At 39.1% G+C, this 23755-nt stretch overlaps 1 protein-coding gene and 1 long non-coding RNA gene across 4 annotated transcripts in view; one reads left to right on the top strand and one right to left on the bottom strand.

Annotated features, from left to right (window-relative positions):
* Positions 1 to 23755, top strand: part of pcnt (pericentrin) — a 194824-nt gene that overhangs the window by 66000 nt on the left and 105069 nt on the right. For both annotated transcript variants that reach the window (XM_080198511.1, XM_080198510.1), the window contains 9 exons: positions 2375 to 2549; positions 8076 to 8209; positions 9843 to 9954; positions 11509 to 11776; positions 14541 to 14640; positions 17993 to 18194; positions 18556 to 18797; positions 20059 to 20543; positions 21543 to 22038. In XM_080198511.1, coding sequence (XP_080054637.1) covers positions 2375 to 2549; positions 8076 to 8209; positions 9843 to 9954; positions 11509 to 11776; positions 14541 to 14640; positions 17993 to 18194; positions 18556 to 18797; positions 20059 to 20543; positions 21543 to 22038 — 2214 coding nt within the window. The remainder of the gene's footprint in view (positions 1 to 2374; positions 2550 to 8075; positions 8210 to 9842; positions 9955 to 11508; positions 11777 to 14540; positions 14641 to 17992; positions 18195 to 18555; positions 18798 to 20058; positions 20544 to 21542; positions 22039 to 23755) is intronic.
* On the bottom strand, positions 2560 to 23064 carry LOC145349888 (uncharacterized). Of its 2 annotated transcripts, none has more exons than XR_013888147.1 (4): positions 22711 to 23064; positions 17619 to 17725; positions 6468 to 6710; positions 2560 to 3859 (listed from the first exon to the last, which is right to left on the bottom strand). It is a non-coding gene; the product is annotated as an uncharacterized LOC145349888 (long non-coding RNA). The 2 variants fall into 2 exon arrangements; XR_013888148.1 differs by having other exon boundaries at positions 6468 to 6702.

The following is a 23755-nucleotide window of genomic DNA, read 5'->3' as shown; positions in this document are numbered from 1 at the left end:
GGATTGGAATTTGCAGTGAAGAATCATATCATATAGGGGCTTGGCGAGACCACAACTGGAAAACTGTTTATGGCTTTGGTCTTGTTCCTAAGGCAGGATGTACTTACTTTGGAAGCAGAGTTCAATGAAAGTCCTCTGGATTGATTCCTGGAATGAAAGGATTGATCTGTAAGGGGAGAATTGAGTGACTGAGGTCTTTATTTCCTAGAATTTTGAATATTGATACTTTAAGTAGTTGCTGCGATGATGTTTGTTTTGGTTTGGCATCCAAAATGAGGGTGACACAGTGGCACCGTGATTAGCACTGCTCTCTCTCAGCTCCAGGGATCTACGTTCGATTCTCGGCTTGGGTCACTGTCTGGGTGGAGTTTGCACATTCTCCCCATGTCTGCTTTGGCTTCCTCCCACGCTCCAAAGATGTGTGGGTTAGGTTGGTTATGCTATATTGTCCCTTAGTGTCCTGTGAGTTCCTCAGAGTATGTCCTAAATCCAAACATGTTCAGCATCTTCATCTTAAAGGCTGAAGCTGGGATGCTAACTGATGATTGGTCAATGTTTAGTACCATTTGCAACACCTCAGATACTGAATCAGTCAGTGCTCACATTCATTAAGATTTGGACAACATTCAGGCTTGGGCTGATAACGCTCATGGGCAATGACCATCTCCAACAAGAGAAAATCCAACCATCTGCCCTTGACATTTAATAACATGTGTAGTTTAAAGGGATTAACAGGGTAAATATGTAGGGTGACTGGATAGGGCCTGGGTAGGATTGTTGTCAATGCAGAATTGATGGGCTGAATGGCCTCCTTCTGCACTGTAGGTGTTTATGATTCTATGACTTGTGCTTCATAGGTGGTGGACAAACTTTGGGGAAGCAGGAGGTGAACTACTTGCTGCAGATCTCCCAACTTTTGGTCAATGGTAATCCCCAAAATGTTGTTACTGTGGAATTTGGTGACGGTAATGCCATTAAATGTCAAGGGCGTATGGTTGGATTTTCTCTTGTCGGAGATGGCCATTGCCTATGAACATTATCAGCTCAAGCCTGAATGTTGTCCAATCTTAATGAATGTGGGCACTGATGACTTCAGTATCTGAGGTGTTGCAAATGGTATTCAATGTTATCCAATCATCAGTTAGCATCCCAGCTTCAGCCTTTAAGATGAAGATGCTGAAGATGTTTGGGTTTAGGACACTATCCTGAGGAACTCGCAGCAATACTCTGGGAATGAGATAATTGGATATCAGACAAATCAAAGAGAGGTAAAATAAAACCTAAATAAATGAAATCAGTTCAAAAATTTTAATTTTTATTATGCATGATGTTGCACACCAATTGTCCTTGTGTAATGTTAGACAGGAATTTTAAAGTGCAGTATTGTAAAAAAAAGACTTCCAAATAACATTTACCTGATATTTGGGTTGTTTAATGGATCTTCTCACAACATAATTAGCCTGCTTTTGAATTATTGCATTTGGTTTTGATTTAAAAGTAGATTCACTTGTTCAAAATGTGTCCTTGTTTCTAAATCTAGTTATTTAACCCCTATGTGATTAAACTGAAGAGTTTTGTTAAATGCGGCAGTGTGCCTACTGCATTGTCCATGTGTCTGTTATTAATTAAAGGATTTGTCAGTGTTCTCTATTGCTTATTAATACTACTGAAAACTTTTAAACTGAGCAATAGGGTTTCTGTATCCATGTAGGGACTGAAGTTGCTCTTATTTCCATAACATGACTCAACAGACCTTAGCTGCTGCTATCACCTTCATCCATGCCTTTGCTGCCTCCAGACTCAGTTATTCTACTATTGTTCTGCCAAGTCTCTCATCTTCCATCCTACATAGACCAGCATAAAAATCTCTGCAGCCTGTATCTTAGCTTTTGCCAAACCTCATTCACCTATCATCCCTGTGCTTTCTTGAGCTGCGCTGGCTGCTGCTGTGACAACACCTCAATTTTAAAATGCCACTCATTGTTTTCAAACCCCTTGCCTCTCCGTATTTCTTACTTCCCTCCAGCCCTGCAACCTTGGGATCTCTGCACTCCTGGCCTCTTGTGCATCCCTGATTTTAATCGCTCCACCATTGGTAGCTTTGCTTTCAGCTACCCAAATTCCAGAATTCCCACTTTAAATCTTTTCCTTCTCTATTTCTGTCTTTTCTACTTCAAAATGCTCTCTAAAACCTTGACCAAACTTTTGCACATCTGAACTGATAGTTCCTCCTATGACTTGGTGTCAGAAATGTTTTTATTGATATTGCCCTTATAGCAAAACATACCCAGATTCTTAACGTTAACTTGCATTTTGTACAGTGCATTTATTAGTGTGGCATAATGGTGAACATCAACTTGTTTTACTTTAACAGAACATGCAAAAGGAATGGGAGGAAGAGTGCAGGCAGCGCTTTGAGAAGCAGGAACAGGCCATGTCTGCACAGCATCAAGCCGAGCTGGATGAATGGGGCAGAAAGGTGGAGAAGCTACAGAATGAGCTTGGAGCAATCCATAATGAAATAGAGGAACGCCAAGCAACTGAGAAAAGTAAGAGTAAATCATGCTGATAAGTTAGATGAGGATGGATGGGAGGAAGCTCAAATGGGGCAGAAACATCAGTATGAACCTTTTGGGCAGAATAACCTGTTTCTGTGCTGAATATTCTATGTGCAAGCTTGTTATTGTAAGGAACTGTGCAAGAACTGAATCATTAGGGAATCATCGTATTATAGTACAGCATAGGAGCAGCCTGTTGGCCTAATGAGTCTGTGGTGGCTCTTTCAAAGACCCTGCAGTTATTTTCCCCGTATCTCTGCTTTTTCTTCAACTATTTGTTGAATTCTTTTTGGAGTGCTCCTATAGAATCTATCTGCTTCCCTAGCAGGAAGTGCATCCCAAATCCAAACCGTAAAAATGTTTCCCCTAGTGCCATAATTTTTTATAGTTTTTGTTGTTAGCATGACAAAAATTCTGCCCTTTGCTTATTAATTCTTCAACCATTGGAAACATTTTTAAAATTAGGAAATTTAGATAAATTAAGTAAAAGTATCTGCCAAATCTCCTCTTGGTTTCCTCTGCTTTGAGGAGAATAACTCCAGTTCCTTCACAGAACTAAAATCCCTCATTTTTGGAATCCTTGTAAATCCCTCTGCACCTTCGCCAAAGCCTTCACATGCTTCCTGAAGTGTGGTGCCTCAAATTGGACACAATGCTCTAGCTGGGGCCAAATTCTTATTTAATGTTAGGAGCAGCATAACTTCCGGTACTCCATGCCTCAAATTGTAAATCCTAGGATCCCCAAATACTTCATTAATGTGTTCTGCCTCCATCAAACATTTGTGCACAGACATGGCCAAGTCTTGCCAATATTCGTGTATCCCCTTTAAAATTGTACATTTGAGTTTCAATCATCTCTCCTCCTTTTCTCTACCACAGTGAATTTATGCTGAATTGCACCTGCCGTCTTTCCTTTCATTCTATATGCCTCATGAAGTTTTTTAACTGTCTTTTTCATTGTTTACTAGACCTCCAAACTTTCTGTCATTGGCAAACTTTGAAGTTGTGTGCACTACCCCAACATTGAAGTTGCGTGTCTGAGAACCAGTCACAACTCACTGTTATTCTTTTGCCATTTTTTATCTAGCTGTGACTGCCCTTTATTATCACAAGGGTGTCAAGTTTGCTAACAAACATTTGTGGTATTTTATCAGACATCTTTTGGAAGTCCGTATATCCAACTTCAAGTGCATTGTCCTCACTCACCCTCTTACTTCATCAAAAGAACTTGGTCAAACTGGTCAGACGTGATTTGCTGTTTATAATCCATGCCCTTTCTTTAGTTATGCTAGTCCATGTGGCTGTTAAAGTAAAAGTAAAGTTTATTTATTAGTCACAAGTAAGGCTTACTGCAATTAAGTTATTGTGAAATTCCCGTAGTTGCCACACTCCCTTGCCTAATTAATTGTTATTCCTAAAAGTTTTCCCAGTACTAATGCTAAACTGGCTAATTGTTAGGTCTATCCTTCTCCCGTTTTGAACAAGGATTTAATATTTGCAATTCACTAATTCTTCGGTATTAATCTATCCAGATTGGAAAATTGGAATTGTCGGAAGATTGTGACCGGTACCTTCGATAATTTCTATGCTTGCTTCCTTCAGTAAGCCAGGATGATATCCCACCTGGAGGAAATGACTTGCCCATTTTAAGTAGCCTTTCCAGCACCTCTTTATTTTTAATCACGTCCAGTATTCCAGCATCCTCCGTGTTTTCTATATTTTTGACCAAGTCCTCTTCCTTGGTAAACACATGCTAAGTACTCAATTAATATTTCTAAAATAGATCTCCATCTTCATCCCTCTTTTTGGTGTTCTCCTCACAGAAGACCTTTAAAAGCTAACATAAAAGGGAATAAAATGTGTTTCCTTATTGTCTCTTCCCCCCACTTTCCTTTTTTACTTCTCTATGTCATTGCTCCCTTTTTTTTCTGCTGCATACTGCTTTTTAAATCATTCATCCAGCTGACTCTGACTTTTGTTGCACTCCCTTTCTCCTTTGTAGGAATGTCCATTACTTTAAAAGCTGTGCTGTATTGTGTTACAATTCTGCAGATTCGTCTTCGACTCCAGTTTACTGGGCCAGATTTCTCCTTAATTAGCCCTCCTTCAGTTTTGTATTTTTATTCTAGATTTCTCTTTTATTCAGCTCTACAACTAATCTAAATTGCTCAATGATATGATCACTATTTCTGGGGTGCTCCCTGACTATGACATTCTCCATTTGATCCACTGCATTCCCCAGGACTAGATTCAGTAAAGCCTGCTTCCTTGTTGAGTAGGAAACATGTTATCAAGAAAATTCTCTCGAACATACTTTTATAAATTTCCCTGTCCTTAACACTTTAATTGTTGCATTGAACATTAAAGTCTACTCCGCAGTTCATTTACCTTTCAGTAATTTCTTGACAATCTGCTCCACTATCTCTTTCCTATATTTTGGTCCACAAAATATATCAAGTAGTGCAGTAACTCCTTCATTGTTCTCAACCCCCCCAACCAAATAGATTATTTAATTTTCTCCCACTTTCTGACATTTGATTTCCTTGCTATTTTTTAAAAATATGCAGAATCTTTATAAAACTCTGGTTGTATTGCATCTAGTTCTGGTCACAACATTTTAGCAAGGATGCAAAGGTCCTTGAAAGCTGCAGAGTTTTATAGAATGGTTCCAGAAATGAGGGAATTGAGCTTCATAGTGAAGTTGGAGAAGCTTGAGTTGTTCTGCAAAGAAGATTGAGGGGGAATTTGATGGAGATTCTTATTTTATCCTATCATGGGATGTGGGTGTTGCTGCAAGGCCAATATTTGTTGTCCATCCCTAATTTCCCTTCAGTGGCTTGCTAAAACATTTCAGAGGGCAGTTAAGCTGTGGGTTTGGAGTCATATGTAGGCCAGACCAGATAAGGACAACAGATTTTCTTCCCTGAAAGTTATCAATGAATCAGATGGGTTTTTATAACAGTCGGCAATAGTTTTATGGTCATCATTGCGAAGATTAGCTTTATTTTCCAGATTTATTAAATTTCACCAGCTACTGTGGTGCGATTGGAACACAGCTCCTTTGGCTTTCTATTACTGGTCCATTACTTGTACATCACTATCATTAAGCATACACTATTGTGACAGATTTGGATAACGTAGACAAGGAAAAACTGTTCCCATTAACTGATGTTGCAAGACTAGGGGGCACAGATTTAAGGGTTTGGGTAAGAGATGCTTGAAGAATGTGAAGAAGGAGGTTTTACATAGCAAGTGATAATCACCTGGAACTTGCCATGAAAATGGTAGAAGTGGAGATGGTCAATGATTTCAAAATGAAATTGGGAGGTCACTTACGGAGATGAAGTGGGAGAATGAAACTTGAGTGAATTGCCCTACAGACGGCTGGCATGGACTTGATTTTGTCCCCTTCTGTGCTGTAATCACTCTGACTTTCAAATGTTCCAATGCAATAAATTATAGCCGATTGACAAATGACAGAACCAAGCTATTTGGCTCTTTTGACTGCCATTATCACCTGTTGGTGAGTGGGCACAAGGGAAAGGCATCAGCTATATGCCCAGAGGTGTATACGTAGGTGTGTTTGAGTCTGTGTAGATCACTGAGACTTTACTGAAGGGAGGCAATCTAATTGTTGGCAGGAAGTGTGTATATAATTAACTGTTCAAGTGGAAAAGTTTTTCTTGATAAATAGTTAAAGGTATTTCCAAGTTCCCAACTGATAAATCAGAGATTTGTTTTGGGATGACATTGTGATTATGGAATGAGTGTGATGCTTCTTAACCTTTTCACCCCTTGACAGATTATAGGCCATGGACAAATTCTCTCCATCTAATCCTGTTCTGGGCCAAACTCTCTAGTTGTTGCCATGTATAGCCCTTGGCTCTCACCTCCTTTTCTGTATCTCACCTCATATGTTTCTTGGTTAGTCTTGCATTCTCTTTCCCTGCAGGTTTTGTGTGAGAGCTTGCCACATCATGTTGTTCCACGGCTTTCTCAAAGCCGTTTCTCAAAGTATCGCCCGTCTGATTCCACTTTCACTTTTTTGATTTGGAAGATCATTGGCTCTTGTTTTGTCTCCTCCCATAGCCGAACATTATTGATGGTATTCGGCCAGTGTATCCTAAGGATTCTTCTGAGGCATCTGTATGTCTCAAAGTAATATAATACAGAAAAATAGTTCAGTTATTCTGTCTACTTGAATAATACTGAGATTTTGTCATTAAAATATCAAAAGATAATTTTCTGCATCTTAACTTATGTATTGGGGTGGATAATTGACCAGCTTTCAGCAAACAGGTATTTTAGAAACCTGTTTAGATGATGCATAGAATTTAATGCACAATGACAATGCTGTTACCCAAAATGGAACATGTTCCATTCTTCAGAACCATCATTACTTGGATAACTACAAAGTAAACAACTAAATGACTATTACTGTACATGAAGTAGAAAATCACAACATTTTTGGCTGTATTTATATTTGATTCTGTTTAAAACTGATGTGTTGCTAACAAAGAAATCCAAGTCTTTCTTCCCCAGGTTTCTTCTTTCTTCCTCCTTTCATCCTTTTGTTGAAACCGGGCACATTGTCATTCCTCTGAGCTAGGACCTCCAGAGCTCTGCACTCCTCCCTTTCTTCAATCTGTCCAAATGTGCATGCTTTTACAGCGGAAGATTGACATTAGCTAACTAAATCTATTTGATTTTAGCCTTTTCTTGGCTTTGCTCCCATGTTTTTTGATGAGTTTTGATTTTTTTTACCCAATTTTCTCAATAAAGATGTGGACTAAAGTAGTGGTATTCTTTATCAAGCACTCTCTTCTAAAGTCGTCTTCTGAGTGTAGAATTGTTATCTGTGGAATGCAATTGGGATTCACTTCTTTTCCTACTGTTTGCTGCTTGCACCTATTCGCTTGTATATTGTTTACTTTGAATGAAAGTCCAAAAAATTTATTACAGTGAGCAGACTGAGTCGTCTAACTTATTTATTCGCTTCATGTAACCTGCAGCTAGTTTTTTTTCATTTTCTACTGCATCTATTGTAATAGTCATATAGTTGTTTATTTTGTCGTCATCCAAGTAATGATGGTTCTTAAGGATAGAGCAACTTCCGTTTTGAGTAACAGCATTGTCACCGTGCATTCCTAAATTGTGCATAGTAAGAAGTCTCACAACACCAGGTTAAAGTCCAGTGGGTTTATTTGGGATCATGAGCTTTTGGAGAGCTGTTCCTTCTTCAGGCTACTCACCTGATCAGGTACTTTAGCCTGGTAGTGTGAGACTTCTTATTGTGCCTACCCCAGTCCAATGCTGGCATCTCCACCTCATGGCTTAAAATGTGCAGTTAGAAAGTGAGCATCACTACTCATCACAACGTGCTCCTATGTGTCCAGCTCCAAACCTGATGGATCCTTTATCAATGTGATTTACTTTTTAATTTCCAAATGCTTATGAAGCCATATAAGTGTTCAGAAAATAATGGAGTGAAATTTCCATGATCTTGTTCTGTTATAGATGAGCGTCAGAACTTAGGGAATCTCCACCAGTCCAATGTGGCAAAACTTCAGGAACAGATTCAATTGGAATGCCAACAGAAGCAGGAGCTGATGAAGGAACTTAATGAAAAAGAGAAGGAGCATTGTGCAGCAGTGAGTAGAATTTATTAATGTGTTTGGCAACCTTGTTTTAACTTTGGCGCATGGCTTGTGATACCTCCTTTTCTACGTACCTCAGTATTCATTTTCAGATATCACCAGACAGCAAGCCAGGTCCTCCCATGGGTATTGCATAAAAGCTTGCACTTATATTGCACTTTATTGTCATTGTGCATAGTAAGAAGTTTCACAACACCAGGTTAAAGTCCAGTGGGTTTATTTGGCATCATGAGCTTTCGGAGAGCTGTTCCTTCTTCAGGCTACTCACCTGATCAAAGGGTGTTAACAAACATAATTTAACATCAAGCCATGTAAGGAGATATTAAAGGAAGTAACCAAAAGCTTGGTCAAAGAAGTTGGTTTCAAGGACCTTCTTAAAGGTGAAGAGGCATAAACATGGAGAGATTTGGGGAGGCAATTGCTGAGCTAAAGGGATTCTTAAACACGCATAATAATTTTAAAAACAAAGCACTGTCTGACTGGGGGGCTGAGGTAGTGAGCGTAGGATTGATGAGCCCCACACATCAGCGTTCTGGATAAGCTCAAGTTTGCAGATGGTGTATGGTGAGATCACAGAGCACATTGGAAGCGGATTGTTCCCAAGGTAATGGGCCTGGGCAAGTGCTACGTGGCGATGAGCCCAGGCAGATAATGATGCCAACTGCGACCAGTGGACTGAGAGAAGTGGCATCAAAGTTGAACTGAATATTATCAAGTAAAACCTGACCTGTTTTTGAAACATGGCAAAATGGTGGACCAAGATTATATTTGTAGGAGATTTTTAAAAGTACTGATGTAGGAAGAGAAGCCATTTCAGATGATTTTTCTGAAATAGTTCCAGGTGAGGCATTCCCAACCAGATGAAGTTTTGAAGCTTAATATAGCATGTTGCCTTTGATTTTTCTTATCGTGCTAGCAAAAATTCTGTGTTTTGTTTCTCCCCCAAGTGGCTATTGGCCTTGTAACCATGGGATCAGACTGGAGCGTTTTGTGGACCGACATGATTCCAGTGTCATACTGATATTGTTGAAGAGTTGGAGGTGGTAGAGTAGAGGAGTTGGTGCTTTTTCAACATGTCTCTTCTCTCCAGCCTTCATAGCTCAACCATGACAATTTGATTTTCTGCATTTGTTCTGGAATTATTATGTTTGACCTTAAGGTCATGTTATTTGAGCCCTTTCAGTTCAAATTTATATAGCTGCAGTGGGCAAATGAACAGCCTCAGTGATAATTGCATTGTCAAGTAATTGAAGTAGCCCTGACATCTTGGAGGAGTCTGCATTTGCTTAAATGGTTGATTTTTACCAATATCTCCACAGATTGTTTTACTCTCAATATTAAATACAAACATGGTCACCATCTTTTTGGAAACTAGTTTTCCTCTCTTCCTAGGTCTTTTCCCATCATTGGTGAAACCCAGGAATCACAAATGTAAATTAACTGTTTACTTGCTATTGTGTGAATCTCTCGTGCTGTGAAATCCACCCTGCTTATATATATGGGAGCAAATTCCTTAGTATTAGTAACTTAGGGACTGGTTTTCCTCGCAGTGGGTCTGTAATAAGAGGCTGTAAGTGTATGATTCAGACTCCGCTGAGACATACTGTGCCTTGTTTTTATTTGACAGATGGAAAAATTGCAGGCGACCTATGATGAATTTAAATTGCGTTCTGAGCAAGAGATTGTCCACCTTTGGTCACAGCTAGAAAGATCGAGGACCAATCATGAAGAGCTTAGTGGTAAATCTTGTGTGTTGTTTGTTTCAGTAAGAGCACTTGAGACAAACGTTTCAAATTAAAAATGCAGTAATATTACAGTATGCATTCAGTTGGATGCAATGGCAAATATCTTTGACAATACACTGGAAATGAATTTATGTTGTGTATCTTTCAAAGAATTATCTGTTTGCAAATTGTGAAGTTTCTCATCCTGCGCCGTACAATACTAAACTAGACTTGATGGTATTGTCCCTAACCTAAGAGATCACAACTATTAAGAGTCCTTAAAGGCTGAGGGATTTTGCATCTTTCAATTCACTTGGAATGCCTCCAGATTCAATAATCATTGCATCTTCCATGCACTAGAAAAGTGCACATGCAACCATGTGCTTGATTATGGGGTGAGGGGAGGGCAAGTAGTTACGTGAAGATCAAAAAGAAAAATGACTTTAAGCATCTGGCAAGATGCAATGTCAGGTTGTCTTGGTTTTTATGAGCTTCCTGCTCTTGTACTGTATATATTTCAGTTTCATTGTAAGGAGTCTTCTTGAGATTGACAAGTAATTACTGTCTCAGGAGTTTGGTAATTATGATCAGTACTCCCTAATTATCGCTACATAAATTTTTGACAGTTCAATTGTTCTTGTTATGCCTATGTTTTATTAGAGATTCCATTGTGGGATTGGATGTGTGTTATTCTTACCTTGCACCCCTTTTTCTCTTCCTCTCATTGTACTATCTTTAAGCATCAGTTTTAGTTTTCTCACTCATGTGTTCTCCTGTTAGCCAATTCATCTGGGCATGCTCCATTCTGGTGATACATCTTTTAGAATTGCTTTTCTTTTGGCTTTGTATCCTTTCTGCATTTCCTGTTCTGTCACTTATATTTGAAGGAAATTTCTACCCCCGATGGCATGCTGTAGGAAAGCAATTTGGTTCTCAATCTGAGTATGAGTTGACCTTTGCTATGGGCTATTGTGGATGCTACTATTGACTGGTGTCCTGCTGGTAGAGAGGAAAGAATCAGTCAGAGTTCCCATTGCTGGAAGTATATTATGTGGATCGAATTGAACTTGATTGTTTGATTTCCATCCGGCACTTATTGCTTTGGTTTATTATCGAAGAATGTTTTTGGCAAGAACTGGAGAGAGAGTGATTTCTGCAGTTTGATCCAACAGGGAAACTAAACGTTTGAAGATGAGAAACATTTGAAAGGGGCACCTGTAAATCTTCACTTGAACAGTGCAGTTAAGAAGGCAGCCTCACAATAAGCATGACAAATGTCATGAATTTTGGGTGGCTTTATTTGGAAGCTAAATGCAAACTTTGTGCTTTTGTTTTTACATGCAAAGTTGCAGTGTAACTAGTAGTACGAGCAGTAAATGTAATGTTGCTTCAGAAAAGTAGAGCAGTTGTACGCTACCAGTAAGACCTGTCTTTGGGCTTCATTTTCATTCCAATACAACTAGGACAAGTCAATAGGGAGCTCTTTTGGGACAGTTTATTTATACTGATACAGTGCTAATGTTTATCTGAAATGATTCTCGATAATATATTTTTATAATTTCCCTTCAGAATTCAAGGAACATTTGCTGGCCTGTACCTCTCGAGTTGAAGATGTGGAGCATCTAAAGCAGGAACTTGCTGAACAGCGGGAGCAATTACAGAAGCAACATATTTGTGAGCTGGAACAACTAAAGAGCTACTTTGAAGAGAAACTGAAAGACATGCAAGAGAAAAACAGTGCGGAAGTTGCCCAACTAGAACAGCGTCTCCAGGAAGATGTTAGGCTGCCGCTTGGTCCTGAATCTGAGCTCAGTCTGAACCAGACAGTAGAACCAAGGTGATATAGAACATCAAAATAGTTTTAAACTTTCTCTTAGTTCATGCTATTTCCAATGTGATTCTTTTAAGACTCTACCCTTAATTTAAGTATCACCTCATTTTCCATGAATTTAACAAGAAAAAGCTGCCTATAGCACTTTTTCCACTCTCAGTCAATTTATCCCAGTACTTATCAGTCAGAGTAATGTGTTTGCAGATGGTGTGTCGTACAAATGCACAATAGGGGACTCTTCCTTCTTATTGATCTTCAGACACCATGAGATCAGAAAACCGCTGTTATAGGAGTATAGACAGCAGTCTGAGCAAAACTGTGGCCAAGGCTTTCTTTAGAGGTTAAGCCTTGAGGAGGTGATAGTGGGTTGTTTTTACTTTCATGTTTCCAACAGGGATTTAGTAACTTTTAAGTTGAATTTTTGTTTTGCAAATTATTTGATTTTATGTGTATGGTCAGCTAACTGAGGAAAAATCTTGGTTGCTGAACTGATTTCCAAAAAGAGAATTGTGATCTTATTGTTTCTTCAGTGTTTGTTTGGAGGGTAAACACTGGTTCTGTGTTTGACTAATGTCACTCGTTTGCTTCTTCCTGAATAGTTTTTTTGTGAGCCATTTTTAGTTGGTAGCTGAGTTATAATTTGCATCTGGCTGGTACTTGTTTTATATTCCTCTATGTGCCACACATTTTATTGATAGGATCACTACCTGTTGGGCACTTGAAATTGGGCTTTGGTAATTCTTGGGAGGGTCATTAGAATCTGGTGCATCGTGGGGGATGGAATTATGGCTTGATGTTCACATGAGCTGTGCTCTTGTACATTGGATTAGGGTTATGGAAGTCATGGAGAAAACAGCCTGGTCGCCATTGGGAGTTTTTGGGAGCAGCTTATTGGGTGCAACTTGGGCTTGGCAGCATTTGTGAGAGCTACTGTGTGCAGCAGTGTATCAGAGAGGCCTTGGGCATGGAATTTTCTTGCACTTCATTCGGCATCAGGTGCTTCAGATTTTGTTGCGTCAGCCTGAGGAAAGAAGGACAGAAAAGGTTTTCATACCATGGGGACACTCAGAAGAAGCATTGAGGATTAATTGTGGGCAATATCCTTGACAACCAAGTGGATGGATGGTCCAGGCCTTGTGTATAAATATAGGAGGATTCCTTGTCTGCAATGATTTATTGATCCAATTTGCCAAATTGCCCTAGATCCCCTGGGCTCTTACCTTGTTGATCTGTCTCCCGTGCGGAATCCTTGTTAAAAGCCTTATTGAGTCCATGTAGACTACATCAACAGCAACTCATTACTTTCTCCTTAAAACCACTAAGACCTTCTCCCTCTCAATGCTAATCTGTTTAATTATTTTGCAGTTCTCCTCCCCGCTTTCTATACTTGCATGTCCTCTTCCAATATGAATACAGGTTTGATAGAGGTGTTCAAAATCATGATGGGTTTTGATAGACTAAATAAGAATTGTTTCCACTGCCAGATGAGTTGGATTAGGGTTATGGAAGTCATAGAGAAAAAGGTCTGAAGCCTGGTTGCCTTTGGGAGTTCTTGGGAGCACTGTGTACACCGGTGTATCAGAGAGTGTATCCCTGCTTGCGAATAGAACTCCCACTCACCTGACAAACGGGCAGCGCTCCGAAAGCTAGTGGCTTTTGCCACCAAATAAACCTGTTGGATTTTAACCTGGTGTTGTGAGACTTCTTACTATGTTTATCCCAGTCCAATGCTGGCATCTCCACAACATGAGGAGTGGAGACCAGAGGAGGTGGATGTGATTTGCAAATGGAGCAGCGGCTACATTAGGCAACATTTCTTTATGCGAAAAGTTGCTGTGACCTGGAATGTACTGCCTGAAGGAGTAGTGAAAACCGATTTGGTATTACAGTAACATTGGAACAAAAAATGGATATGTATTTTAAGGGGAAAGAAATACAATGCTGGTGGTAGAGTCTGAGAAGTGGGATTAATTGGATAGTTCTGCTGTATCATTCAGTAAACTGGCTTGCAACACTCCATACTGTGAAGTTTAGAGTTCTTGGTATAGTTTGTGTGAACTTCATGTTAATGTACTTGTTGCTTTTTTTGGTGGGCTTTAAAGTAAAAGTAAAACAGGAGTTTTCTATATCACACTTTGAACAACTTCCTCCATTCAATATGATCGTAGCTCCTTCATCATCTACTTTTTTGTCCTATCCCCATAATGATCCTTAAGAGCCCAAAAGTCTGATGATCTCAATGTTGAATGTACTCATTGATTTAGCATCCACAGCTCTCTGGAATAGAATATTCTGAGGATTTGCAATCCTCAAGAATGAAGTCATTTCTTTGTATCTGCTGAAATGGTTAACCTCTTGTCCTGAGATCATTACCCTAGTTCTGGATTTTTGAACCAGGTGAAAAGGCATCCTAGCTTCTTCCCCGTTGAACCTAAATATTTTTTCATTCTAACAAAATGTTCTTTGAAACTCCAGAGAACATAGACCCACTTTACTCAGTCTTGTCTCATTTGGATTGCTGTCTGAATCCAGGAATCCATCTAGTGAACCTCCAGTGCATCCCCTCGAAGGCAAATATATCCTTCCGTGGGTAAGGAGACTAAAAACGTGCAGAGTATTCCAGGTGCGGCCTTTCCAAAGGCCTATATAATTGCAAGCTTTCTGAAGGTTTTATTAACTTTTATTCTTGGTATGAGAAAATGTGTGCTATAATTTAATAGAATGTATCCATGCTGTACTTTTAAAGTTTTAAAATTTTTATTCTTACCAGTCTGTCTATGCTGTCATTTACTGATCTCACCGAGAAGAATTACTTCCAGCACCGGATTCAGATTGTAGAGGAGTTGGCACAAAAGCTGGAGCAATACAAGGTAACTTGCAATGGTTCTATAAGGAAACATGATGATGTGTTTTTTTCCAAGCAATTGTTGGAAAGCTCCCTGATGGCCCCCTATTTAGTGCATTGAGCAGCTGAACCGTCAAGTAAGGTTTACTGCTTGATTTGCTCTTAGTTGATGTAAGCTTGTGTATTGGGAGGAGTGCCCTGCCCTTGTACTAGGCTTCCTTAAATGTCTGAAATGCTTGGATATGTTGTATGGTGAATCTTGCCTACTTTCCATCACTGCATAGCACACTAAAGTGGTGTTTTGTTGTACACTGACAGCATTCCTAAATATGTTGGGAACCTAGGCACAAAAGTAGTCCATTCAGCCCCTCAAGCTTGCTCCACCATTTAACTGGATCATAGCTGATTTTCTACCTCAACGCTATCTTCCTGCACTATCCCAAAAGCCCTTGATGTTCTGGTACATAGAAATTTATCAATACTTGTGTTACAGTGTTATAGTTGTTATAGTATAATTTAATGTATATACTGATGTCTTTGGCGAGTATGAGCATGCACCAGTCATGTCATTGGTAGCGTGGGCTTTCACGGCTCTCATCTTAGTTCTGTTCGCTTTTTGGCCAGTATATCCTTCCTTTGGTATTCTCGATCATACAGTACAGTAGTTGACTCTTCATATTTGAATTTCCTTGGCAATTGCATGCTGATGATCTGTGATGCAATCATATTTTTTGCATTGCTTACTGATAAACATGGCATGAAGATTTCCAATGTACATTTCTATTACTTAAGCACTTGAGGTGAATGACTATACAAGTGGTTGAGTTGTTAGTTTCCCTGAAGTTAGTTTTTATTTCCCACTGAAGTGTCCTCCCGTTATTTTGAAATTGATGGCTTATGTTATAACAATATTTCACAAATGTCTGCGACCTCAGTCAAAATGGCAATTCTTTACACCAAAATGTTGACTGAGAGTCTTAACAGGCTGTTTTGATACAAGGCAGTTATAGATGAGTGAACTTTACCACATGCAAAGCCATTCAATAAGATGTTTCAGGTCAATGACCTTCTGTCAGAACTAGAGAAAGCTGAAGATAGAACATGTTTTAAGAGAGTACCAAGTAAAGGAACAGTGGTTTAGTACACCTTGAACTGTTTCTAATGCATTTATATCCTTGGATAAATAAGGAGACCAATACTATACATAGTACTCCAGGTGTGGTCTCACAAATGCCCTGTTAACCTTATTTCTCTATCCACAGATGCTGCCTGATCTGAGTATTTCCAGCTTTTACGGTTTTTAATTTCATGTTTTCAGCTGCGAAATATTGCTTTTATATTGAGGCTAAACGAATGATGGCCTTTACAACTAGAGATCTAGAATTCAGGAGGGGAAAAAAACATGCTGTAATTATTCAAAGTCCTAGTTTGACTACATTTTAAATACTGTTCACAGATCTGGGCACTTAACCTTCAGAAATCTTGACCCTGGAGTGCAGTCCAGATTCATCAGGATGTTAATGCCAGGCCCACAGTTAGTTAATGAGGAGAGATTACAATTGTATTGGCTTTGTTGCATAGAATATTGGAGCTTTTGGGGTGAACTTTTTTTTAGGATTATTGAAAGGAGTTGATAGGGTAGCTGAAGAAAAATTTTGCTGGTCTTGGAGAAGACAGCCAACCTTAAATTCAGAATCAGGTCACTTAGAAAATTAGCAACTGGGACACTTCTTCACACAAAGTGTGGTGGAAGTTTGTAATTCTCCCACAAAAATCACTTGTTAGTTCAATTAATATTTTCAATTCTAAGGTCAAAAAGTTTTTGCTAGACAAGGATATAAGAGGAAATGGAGCCAAAGCAGATGGATGGAGTTGAGATGTAGATTGGCCAAGATCTCATTAAATGATGAAACAGGTTTTAGAAGTTAAATGGCCTCTTCTATCTAAATCACCCCCCCCCCCCCCCGCCCCCCCCCCCCCCCCTCTGTGTAAGCCTAGCCCCGCTTAACCCTTCTATATCTTGTCTTATTATTCAAAGGTAGAGATGTTACCTTTTGGTTCATGACTTGTATCAAAGCTAATGGGGTGGAGGGGAGGAAATGGAACAGAGCAAAAATGGAAAACGTTGGAATTGCTGAGCAGACTGGCAGCATTTGTGGAGAGTGTGGCAGTTAATGTTTTGGATAATTAACTTTCACCTGAATGAAAAGAAGTTTTTATTTAGGTAGCATTGTGCATCGTTTTTCTTAGAATTTAATCCAGCTGCAACGCAGTTTAAAGTGTACTTGTGAAATCCAGCATATTTCATCTGCTGGTGTCATCTTGAAATTAATAACTTTGTTAGATAACATATTGGGAAAGAGCAGTTTTTATACATTCCTTTCCCTTTGCATTCCTAGCTAGTGTAGCCAATTGTTGGAGGATCCTTGTACAGTATTCCTTCCAGTATTCACGGGTAAAAGAAAAATGAGGAACTAGTGAGCCTATTACACAAATGTAAGTTGTGAGTTTGTTACTAGAAAGTATTGTTTAGGATAAGATGACTAAAGGAATTTGGACAATTAGCTGTTCAAAAGGAGCCAGCATGGATTTGGAAAACATAAATCAAGTCCAGCAAACGTAGCTGAAAAGTTTGGCGAGGTAACAAACATTATAGTAACATGAGTGTTCAACGTGGACTTTCGACAGGCATTTGATAAAGTTTCATGTAAGCGGCCTTCACAAGAATTAGAGCACATGAAATTGGATGCAACCTGCAGACTTGGATAGGGTATGAATAGGAAACAATGAATAAAAATAATTGATTTGTACTCTAGTTGACAGGATGGCAGTGATATTCCCCAGAGATTTGCGGCTTTTCATCAGATTCTAAAAGCCTTGGGTTAAGAAGTAAAAGTGGCACATATAAATTTTCTAAATGGCACAGCAATTGGTATACATGAGGGCAAAAAGTTGCATGGGACATCAATAGAGTGCTAAATTCCACTTGCCAATTTTACTCACTGTGTGAAGTTATCCACTTCGGACTTGTGGCAAACTGATCAGAGCAGGGTTCCCAAACCTTTTTGACCATGGAACCCTTTTGACTTCCAAGAGTATTGGTGGAACCCCTGAGAAACATGATGTTGAAGAGTTAAACCACACACACGCACACGCTGCTCCCTCATCACCAAATGGTCAATTGAAAATTGAGATGGGTAAATTATTTAGTAAGTGGGGTGTCAAGAGTTTGATGTATGGTTGGAAATAAAATGTTGAATGCAGAATTTTAAGTGTTTTCCTCTTGAGACAAACCAGGTTCAAAGACAAAGCTACATAAAGCTGGTTAACATAATTTATATAAACAGATTATGATCATGTTTCTGTGTTACTTTCAGGAAGAAATAAAAATACTTAGACTACAATTAGAGGAGAAACACAAACAGGAGAAAGCCACTTCTTTGATACACAAAGAGGACCTGCAGAAGATAGAAAGAGAATTGTCACAGAGATTTTTGGCAGAGAGTGAAGAGCAGAAGGCAGAGCATGTTCTAGAGTTAGACCAATTACAAGCTCGACTCTCGGAAGAGCATCTTAAAGGTATAAAATCAAAAACCATAACGACATCATTTTGAAACCAAGGTCAGTGCAGTGAACAGGACGCTCGACAAGTCATTTGTTTAAACAACTGCTTGTACATGCTGCACTCACTGCCCCTGTAAACACTGGATTCCATCAAATTTCTTCCCTTGTAATAAAGTTTTCTTTGTTTTGAAATGCAGCAAGTTCTTGACATAAACATTTTAAATATATAACAATTCTCAATTGTTACATAAGGGTGTATACTTCTGATTGTCTAATCTTCAGATTTCTGTTTGATCGGATGTTTCTTTTAATTAAGAATGTGTATGTTTTTCTTTTGGGAAGCAATTCTTTAAAATGCATAAAATTTATTTTGTAGAGATTACCAAGTTACGACTCCAGTGTGCACAACAAACTGCCCGGGAGGTAGAGGTGGCCATGGAAGAGAGTGTCCGAAAGTTAGAGGAGACAAAGGCAGCAAAAGAAGCTGCATTTGACTCTGAAAGAAGAAAAGTTGTTAGTCTGCAGGAAGAGATTGAATGTTTGAAGAGAGACCACGCCACAGCCATAGTGGACCTTACTGAACAGTTAACAGAAAGAAGCAAACTAGAAATGAACCAGGTAAATTTTAGTTTCCTCCCTTCTCCCTTTTATTATAAATTAAAAGTTGTGTTTATCTGAGCTTGTTTTTCCTGAGAGGTTCAAACTACACATATAATTAGGATGTGCAAGCATCTCATGCAGGAACGTAGCTTTAGGACAGCTTTGCATCCTAAATTTCAAACTCCAAGATCTGAGCTCAAGTAAATATTTCCCTCATTCAGTCAGCTAACACCACCAGATTGCGCCAGGTAATTTTTCATTACTCTCTATGTAATAACCCTATCCTGAGATAAACTTACAAATATTGGCCTAAAAAGACATCAGTAAAATCCAAGCAAGGGTTCTGAAACATTAAAAGTAAATAGTAAGAAGCGTAGTTGAGGTATTTATTGGAGTCAGTTCTTGTAATGAATATTTCTGACAGCCTATCGCCAGAAATTCAGACAGTGAAAAAATGATTCAGAAGAATATCACCACTTCAATTAAATGGTTAGATTTGGAAAAGTTGTGGTTGTTCTCCATTTGAGAAGAGAATGTTGAGGCTTTCAAAATCATGACCAGTTTAGACATGGTAAATAGGGAGAAACTTCCTGTTGTTGGACAGGTTGAGAACCAGATGATAGTGAGTAGTCGGGATCAAGAATGCCTAGCTGCTGCAATGGCTTTGAAAAGGGAATTGGATAAATACCTGAAGCCTGTAGGAAAGAATGGGTAGTGAGAGTGGCTGAGTTGCTCTTTCAGAGAGCTGGCACAGCTTTTTTTTTAATTCTTTCATTGACAAAACAAAAGGCCATCCTTAATTGTCGTTGAACTGAGCTGCGAGTTGGACCATTCCAGAGGGCAATTAAGAGTCAACCGCATTACTGTGAATTCGGAATCCATAAATGTCAGATCAAGTAAGAATGTAAGATTTCCTCCCCTAAAAGGCATTAGTAAATCAGATGGATTTTTACAACAATCATGTTATTTTCATGAGATTAGATTTCAATTCCAGATTTTTATTCTTTGATTTTTTTTTTGTGCTCAGATTTGAGTCCATATTCCCGGGCATTAGTTTGGGCTTCTGGATTACTAGTCCAATGACCACTATGTCACCATGTACCCCTGAATTACTTGGTGAGCCGAATGGTGGCTCCTGTGCTATAACTTTTACGGTTTTGTTATTCACATTAATGGTGCTACAACTGTTTGTGAAGGTTGAGTGTATTTGATTTAACCCTCCTCCTCGCAAATAGAAAATTAATTTTGTCATTTTTTATGTTTAATGAATGAAACCCAGTTACTGGAAGAAACAAATCGCAAACTTCAGGCCAACAGGGAAGCATTTGAAGCCAAAATGCAGGAGTGTGCAAATGAGAGAGAGTGTAAGTTGAAGATTTTAAGAGAGGAGTTAGAAGCCAGCCATGAAGAGAACATCTCAGCTTTACACAAGCGGCTTAGCAGTGAGTTTGAGGAGGAGAGACAAGCTTTGAAGCAGGAGTTTGACCAGAGAAATGGAGAAATGAATAAAATTCAAGAAGAACAGCGTGCCACAATTTCTAAACTTGAATTGCAACTAAAGGAAGGAAAAAACCACCTGCAGCAGCTCCAGGATAGTCTTGCGAATGAGCAATTACCGGAAATTGCAGCGATACGCCAGAAAATCCAAGCACAATTTGATGCTGAACTTGCCATGGCCAAGTCTCTGATGGTGGAGGACTTTGAGAAACATCAAGTTAATGCACAGGAGCAATCAGCTATGAAACACCTGGAGGCACAGAACAGGTTAGTAGTACCTGTGCATGGTATGTGGAAGAGATGGTGCTATGTATTAGGAGAATGGTCTGTGCTCTATTACAAGTTATACAGCTGGCTGTTAGAGTGTACAGAATTCCCTAAGTTTCAGTGCACTCATTGCTAATTTGCCTGTGGAGCCTGAGAAACAGTAGGTAACATAGATTTATTTTACATCAATTAATTGGATTCAAGATGCACTGGTGGTTCAGTGAATGCCAAAGCATGAAATATGCAAGGAGAAAAGACCACTTATATCATCAAATCAGCTTTTCATGGTGACACATGTAATTTACTTTGATTTGGTCTGTACTCTAACTGGTTTTATCCTCTTGGAGCAAACCAGGGCAGTAGAACTTTAAAATACAGATAACTGTCTCCATAAACCTTGGTAATTAAGAGTTTTAGTTTTAACACGTCAAAGCATCATTCTGTTGTTGGATGTTCTCAAGACATTATGGAATAATTTTCACTTTGTGCACATGCAGAAAGCTGGCAGTTGTAGATCCCCCTCTATAATCAGCCATTCCATCGCTGCCAACCTTCCTCTTACACACAACATAATTGCTGTGTTTCCAGGGCCTAGCAGTGTACTAATTGCATTTACAAAGTGTTCATTGCCTGCACATAGAATGAGAAAAGCAAGTCACAGCCAAGCAAGTCCAATCCTTCAATAGATTGTACAGTATACTGTTTTGCCTAACTGACATGCTACCCAATTCATTTCACCTCTTCCCATGTAGTTTTTGTTCTTTACTCTCAACCTCGAGAAGGTAAAACACATAACTTCATTTCAAATAGCAGCCATGGTCTTTGTTGCACTTGTCAACCCAAGACCATCTTTATTGTGATGTCCTGTGTCTTTTGTGCTTCCTTTCAAAATATGTGATAATGGAGTTAAAATATTCATCTAAAATATTGAAGTGAATGCTTTGCTAGTTAAAAATATTATAAAAATCCATTTTGCTTTTACATTCATTAACTTCTTAGGTTCATGGAAGAGCACAGACAGATGATGGACAATTTTATGTCTGAACAGGAGACCCTTCTACAGGAATTGAAGCGAAGACACGCAGAGGAGTTAGAAAGCCAAAGAAAACATCAAATGGAAAACCACCTAAATCAAGTAGAGAATCTGAAAGCTGAGTTGTGCACCAAGCATCAAGCTGAAATGGAAGCTTTAGAGAAAGGGAAGTTGGCTACGCTGGAAACTTTAAAACTGAAACACTCAGCAGATCTAGAAGATGCAGCATGTAAATACCAGACAGAGATTCACAAGCTGCAGGAGGTAGTGAAAACCTACGAGAGGGATTTAGACACAATTAAGAGAGAGAGCGCTGGGAATCTAACTAGGGAAGTAAATCAGCTGAAAGCTGATCATGAAGCTGAGCTGAGTAATGCACAAGAGACGATCCGAAAGGAATTAGCTGCCATTCATGTGGAAAAATTTAAAGCCATGGCTGCAGAACTGGAGGAAATTCGTAAGGTTGGTAAACTTACAGTTGTGCTACTTTGGTCCCAGACCTGACAAAAGTATTAGGTTAACAAATTCTCTTGTGTCCCATCTGTTAACTGTGTTAAATATTTAGCCACACTGAGTCTGGAGAAGCTTTTAATCCAGTTATCCAATACACAGTTTTTCTCCTAGAAATGGTGAATAAGAAGCATGTTAAAAGAAGCCTCTAAATATGCTGATGTATGAATGCCTTCTTCAACTTTGACATTTGATGCTACCTTTTTTACCTTTTAAAACAGATCTTCGATCTATTTGTTTAACATAGACTTTTGTAAGTATGTACAGTTTTACTGTTTCCACGTTTCATGGAATCATAGAAGCACGCAGCACTTCAGACCATTTGTGTTGTCTTGCCTATGCTGTGTCTTCATAAGAGCAGTCAAGCTTAAACTATGCGGGAGCAATGGCCTAGTGATATTCTTGCTAAACTATTAATCCAGAAACTCAGTGTTCTGGGGACCCGGGTTCAAGTCCTGTCACAGCGGATAGTAAAATTTGAATCCAATAAAATATATCTGGAATTAAGAATCCACTGATGACCATTGTTGTTTGTCCAATAAACTAATCTGGTTCACTAATGTCCTTTTGGAAGGAAATCTGCTATCACTAATGTCCTTTAGGAATGAAAACTGCTGTCCTTACCTTGTCTGGCCTAGATGTGATTCCAGTGCCACAGCAATGTGATTGAATTTCAACTGCCTTCCAAGGACGACTGGGGATGGGCAATAAATGTTGAGCCAGCCAGCGACAACCAGGTTGCATGAAGGAATATATATTAAAAAAAATCCTGCATCCCAACAAATTTATATTGTATAAAATCAGAAAAGGCAGGCAATACTCAGCAATTCTGGATACGTCTATGTAGAAAGGAACAGAGTTACCGTTTCAAGTCTGTGACCTTTCCAAGTGGAGGAATTAAAATTAGTAATGCTTAAGAAGCCAGATTTAGAACACCTGCAGATATCTGAGAGTGGTGGTGCTAGGGGAGACTGAGGTATGGAGAGGTGAGGCTGTGAGGGATTTGAATGTAAGAATGAGCATTTTAAACTAAAAATGGTGTATGATCAACTTTTTGTCTATGAATCTGTGAATTCCTCCTGCTCAAAGTTTAAAATTATTTGTGGAGTTGACTTCCTAGTGTCCCAGATCCCAACAACTGAGTGAATTGTTTTTTCTTTTATAATTATAATTTCTCAATTATAATGGAAACTGTCAATGTAATTCTGTACTGCAGCCTGTCCTTTTGATTCCGAAGCTATCATTTAATTTGAGATGTATTCACACTTTACAAAAAGGCAAAGAAACCTAATTTAAAATAGGATATTTTGGCCTTGGAGGGAGTGCAGAGGACGTTCACTAGGCTGATACCAGAGATGAGGGGGTTGGACTATGAAGAGAGGCTGAATAGACTGGGTCTGTACTCGTTGGCATTTAGAAGCATGAGTGGGGGATCTTATAGAGACATATAAGATAATGAAAGGCTTGGATAGGGTAGAGGTAGAGAGATTCTTCCTGCTTAGAAAGGACAGCAGGACTAGAGCACACAGCCTTAAGATAAGGGGGGAGCAGTTTAGAACAGAGTTGAGGAGGAAATTCTTCACTCAAAGGGCGGTGAATCTCTGGAATTCTCTGCCCGTTGAAGCGGTGGAGGCTACCTTGCTCAATATATTTAAGACACGGGTAGATA

This window comes from Carcharhinus amblyrhynchos, chromosome 11 (assembly GCF_965287045.1).
Source record: "Carcharhinus amblyrhynchos chromosome 11, sCarAmb.v2.hapA, whole genome shotgun sequence".
Taxonomy (NCBI): domain Eukaryota; kingdom Metazoa; phylum Chordata; class Chondrichthyes; order Carcharhiniformes; family Carcharhinidae; genus Carcharhinus; species Carcharhinus amblyrhynchos.
The sequence above is the reverse complement of the archived record's forward strand: the minus strand, read 5'-3'. Positions and strand labels throughout refer to the sequence as shown.